Below are 5,034 nucleotides of genomic sequence, written 5' to 3'. Positions count from 1 at the left end.
CCTCCTCCCCCTCCCTCTCAAGAAACAGTAGCAGTGTCCTCACCTCCGGTTCTGGTACCAGGTCTTGACCTGCGTGTCGGTGAGGTTGAGGGAGGCCGCCAGCTCCATGCGGTCCTGGACGCTCAGGTACTTCTGCCGCTCGAAGCTGCGCTCCAGCTGGGCCAGCTGGTGGTCTGTGAAGGCCGTCCGGGCCTTCCTGGGCTTCTTGAGCCGGACCTGAGGGCTGTCTCTACTGCTGGAGATCTCCCTGTCCCCCTCCTCTTTCACTGGAGGATGAGAAGACGATGAGAAAGAGAGACAAAAAGAAGAGAAGGAGTTAAAGCAGAGCGGAGGCCTCTCTCTCTCTACAGTGTAAAGCTACATCCATGTTTGTGTGGACAAGCAGCGGCCGCGGAAACAAATCTGCAGCAGCAACAGCAGCAGCCTCTAAAGCAACTATCAGTGTCAACCGCATTAAAAATAGATTAAAAACGGAAAATGTTATGGCCCAGTAGATTCTCACCAGTGTGAAGCTGCTCACTTTAATCAAGGCTTTGACTCAGGAGAAAGTCGTAAAATATGAAGTGAACTCTGGTTGGATCAAGCCTAAACTGAATTTTAATAACTTCATTTCGTGTATTTTTAAAATTGGAAACACTTTGAGCAGCACGTCCCGTGATAGGTGCTATGAAAGGGTTAAGTGGCTGATTGTCAAAATTTAAAATAATAACAATAAAAATACGTATCCCCATCTATAGAGATGTGATTAAGCCACATTTTTAACTACAATGCGCTTAATTTTGTTTTTAAAATGTAATTTTAAAAAGTGGAGGAAACCACTTTAAAAAAACTTTTTTTCTCATTTTTATTTGGAATAATTTTCAAATCACTGGTTTGAACATCTTACCAATGGCCCCAAAGCACAGTTTGCTTGATGATATATAGAGTGACAAAAACACAAAGAACAATTATAGTTAAAATGTTTTGTTTTTTTCAAATAACATGTCTGATTTTTACAGCATGTTGGGCTTTATAACTGTGTATGCTGCAAATGTGAGAAGAAATGAGTGCAGAGAGAGAAGCACGGCGTCAGAGACAGCGCCTATAGGCGATATGGAGCTATTTGATTTGGTCTTAAATTGATATGAAAAGCTTTTCCAATATTCACACTTCCAATCGGATATTTCTCCCGTCAGTAGACCCGCACTCTTTGTTCTTTTTCTGCGTGTTGTCATGTCAGGGCGAGCATTGATATACACTCCTTCAATTCTCTTAAAAAAAAAGAAAAGAAAGAAAAGAAAAGAAAAGGAGAGGAGGGGGGCGAGCGAGGCGAGAGATCCTGGTAGTTGAATAGTTGAGTCGTCTCAAGAAGCACAATAATCCGCCTAATTGAGCCACAAGGGAAGGACGAGCCTTTCAACCGCGACCGGAGAAACTTCACAGGACCGTGGAAATGAGTGGAAATCAAGAGCCGGGCGGCCTTGCGCGGTTACAAATCTGATTAGCGCCGGGGACAAATTGCATCAAATCCCTGAAATATTATAGGAGGCGGATTCGTGGAAATCAAAGCTACCGTACAGGCGCTCTGTGGGCCCCGCGGCTCCTTCAATCAATCAGCGCGTCGATGAGCATCTCCATCCACACTGTGACACGCGGGGGCGCGCGGACGCACGCGCGCGCACACCCGGAATTTGTTGAGCAAATTGATGACGTGAGGCCGTATTGATAACTTACGAGAAAAGTGAATGAAGAACAAAACGGTTAGCCTATAAGTGAATATAATAACAGGCTGATAAAATTAATAATAATAATAATAATAATCATTATTAGTATAATGCGTTAATAATAATATATTTCTTTATTTAGCTATTAAATGTGATTATTTTTTTATTTGTGTATTTTCCATTGTAAACCGGTGTCTTCTGTACAGGCACTGCTTCATTAAACTGTCAATGGAGGTGACGTGTGTTATGGCTGACATGATTGGAAACAGAGAGGCCCTTGATGGTATTTATCTGGAGGCGACCCTGTCATCTCTCCCATTCTTACCTCCCTGACATCAACAGATGCTTCCTTGATACTTTACATGCAGCCAGTGGTTAGTTTTAAAAGTAGTGACTGTAATAACTTAAATGAACTCATGAGCTTCTTACTGTGCAGGTAAAAGTCTGATGTTTGTAACACCGTGATGCACCAGCAGCAATTATTGCTCATCGATGGTTTCCGGCCTGCTACTAGTGAAATGTAACTACTATCAAATTATTGAAAAAAATCTTCCTATTACTGTGTTTAGAGTTCTCCCCAAATTATTCAAAAAGCTGAACTGCAAAATGTTATTTTTACATAATTTTTTAGAAGAAAATAATCTGAAAAACCCCAAACACCTTAAAAAAATACTTATTTAATTATGTTTATCCTTATTTCTTTTTTTTCTATTATTATCCACCAAGCAAAATTCTCAAATTATACTTTGGACAGCATGGCTGATTTTATTGATTTTTCAAATTATACTTTGTAAAGCATGTTATTTTTTGTGTTTTATTATATTTTTTATATTATATTATTTTAGGCTATATTGTTTTAGGCTATATTATGTTATGTTATTTTATTATTTAATATTTGTTTATTTGGTTTGTCCAAATTAAACACGACGAAAGTTGTTCAGCAGCTCAACAACAGACAAAAATGTAGGAATTTAGGTCTAAAAAAAAAGTCAAAGACGGGCTCCACATACAACTAAGATATATAATACACACGAAATGATTAGTGTGTTTCTACATGAGCCAGAAGTCCTGTCTGAAACCCGGAGGCCAAATCAGTGTCACCTCCAATCTCATCCCCAGGTCAGAGCACTTCCTTCACTGTATATACACACAGCAATTCTCCGTCCTTACCTTTATATTCACTGTCTGACGACGAGTTGCTGTGGATTTTCTCCATAAAGTCGTCCGCTATCTTCGAGGCCAGTCTCCCTGCCTCCTGAGTCGGCTGTCCATTGCTGGAGTAGGGCGCGCAGGCGGCTAGAGGCTTACAGTCCGCGAGAATATCTCTGATGAGGAACGACGAGGTCACGGTCCTCTGCTGCGACCCCGCCGATATCTGCGCGTGCTGGAGGTGCGGTGGCAGGCCGACGCCGTGACCTTGCCTCTGGGCCACCTCCTCCACGCACTCCCTCCTCGGCGACGGAGGCGACGAGCAGCCGCTCTCCACGTCTGATCTCGGGCTGAACTCCAGAGGCGAGCGGCACTCCCCCACCAGGCTGTCCCCTTTGGACACCGGACTTCCCGGCCTGTGGGACAGCAGCGAGTCGATGCCAAAACTGGACCCGTTGGCGGACGCCTCCATTGTCTTGATCGCGGCCTCCTCAAACTACCATTTGGTATTCAGGACAAGTTTTATTTTAGGGAGGAGGGGGGGACGTTGAATTCTCAGTTGATCCAGTAGAGGAGAAAAAACCCCCCTCCCCGGACCAACAAATATGTTTTTGGATACGCTACAAATAAAATGAATTCATCCACTGTTTCCAGTTTCCCAACTGGTTCTTCACAGAGAAAATATCTCCAGTCTAAGTTGCGTTACAGCAATCGTCCATGCATCCGATTCTCTGGTGTTTGTCAAGTCTGAAAAGATGAGTCCTCCTGAAATCGATGGAGTCACTATCGATTCTTTCCGCTTCCTTCAGGATCAACTCCTTCTGCTTTGAGTTCACAAACCTCACCGGGACGATGAGCCAGCTACTGCCAAAATTATCTCACCAGCAGAACCCGAAAAAGACGCAGAAATATTGACTATTTCTGGAGATTTTGGAGCAACAGCGAGCCGGTTTCTTCTTCGTGGAAATGCGTTTCAGCACCATGGACAGGTACAGGCGCGTCAGACCTGAGAGAGCAGCGGAGGAAAAGGTTCAGGGCAGCTCGTCATGTGGCCACACATGCGTCAGAGGAAAACTGTTCGCATTCTTTTAAGCACAACAACAAAAACCTTAAAAAAAAACAGGAAGCAGAGAGAGAGAAGAGTCCGAGAGCTGCGGCAGGAAAAGAAAGCAGCAAAAGAGGAAGAGGCGGAAGACGCGGGACGATATGATGCGCGCCGCAGAAGCGAAAAAAGGGAGAGGTAAACTGGGTTAAATAGTCACAACTGGCAAGTAAAAGGACGAGATGTGATGGGGTGGGAGGGAATCCCAAAAAATTGAACTTGAGGAAAAGTCAGGAGCTAGGTTTTAAGAGCGCCTTGTCCACGTGAGTCCCCTGTGACAAGCCTTCATTGGCTGAGGAGAGCTGGAAGTGGACCTCCCTACACGCCCACTCGCTCTGCCTCCCACCCTCCTTCCCTCCCATCCTCTACTCTCCTCTCTGGCTCATCCTCACTTTGATAAAAGAGACACTGAATTCATCAGGAGACTCAGATCCAACTGTTTACAGGCAATTTTCACACTGTTTGCTTTCATTACATCATTGATGAGGCTTATAATGGGGTTATTATGTGGAGCGGCTCGGCGTTTTTCTTCTCGACTCCTTTTCTTTGACTGGATTCCTCTCCCACCTCCGTAGCTCTGCACCTTCACACTGATTTTTCCTCATCCTTTTACATTTTATTCTCATCACTCATTTTTAACTTTTGACTTTTTGTATTACTTAATCGGATTATCTGATTTAACATTGTTTGCAGGTGTAAATGTTTTGATATTGAGAAATTCATTGAGAAAATCCATTGAAATTTTATTAAAAATATATTATCATTATTATTGTTAATAATATCATTAATATTAGGCTATTATTATTGTTATTAAAATTATTATTATTATTATTAGCCCATTAATGGGTGGTGGTCAGTTTATTGTTAAAATGGCCTTAAAACAGGCCTGTTAATTTTATTGCTGACCAATATGACCATTTTTATTTTTTAGCTGTGACACATTTTGCCTTTGTGTTTGTTCAACTTCAGGCAAAAATCTCAGCATTACATTTTCAGAAACAGACACACTGTGGCCACAATAACAAGATCATTTTATGTTACATTTCAAATAATACAATTTGTGGATGAGAACTGAATAAA

At 42.6% G+C, this 5,034-nt stretch overlaps 1 protein-coding gene across 1 annotated transcript in view; it reads right to left on the bottom strand.

Annotated features, from left to right (window-relative positions):
* Window positions 1-4,166, bottom strand: part of barhl1b (BarH-like homeobox 1b) — a 7,237-nt gene extending 3,071 nt beyond the window's left edge. The window contains exons 1-2 of the mRNA XM_023399924.2: window positions 2,874-4,166; window positions 44-266 (exon numbers count right to left, since the gene is read on the bottom strand). Of these exons, the coding sequence (XP_023255692.1) occupies window positions 44-266; window positions 2,874-3,324 (674 nt within the window). The 5' untranslated portion in view covers window positions 3,325-4,166. The remainder of the gene's footprint in view (window positions 1-43; window positions 267-2,873) is intronic.
* Between the last annotated feature and the right edge of the window lie 868 nt (window positions 4,167-5,034).

Source organism: Seriola lalandi, unplaced genomic scaffold, assembly GCF_002814215.2.
Source record: "Seriola lalandi dorsalis isolate HSWRI2012SDOR001 ecotype SW California unplaced genomic scaffold, Sedor1 jcf7180002052129, whole genome shotgun sequence".
NCBI lineage: Eukaryota > Metazoa > Chordata > Actinopteri > Carangiformes > Carangidae > Seriola > Seriola lalandi.
The sequence above is the reverse complement of the archived record's forward strand: the minus strand, read 5'-3'. Positions and strand labels throughout refer to the sequence as shown.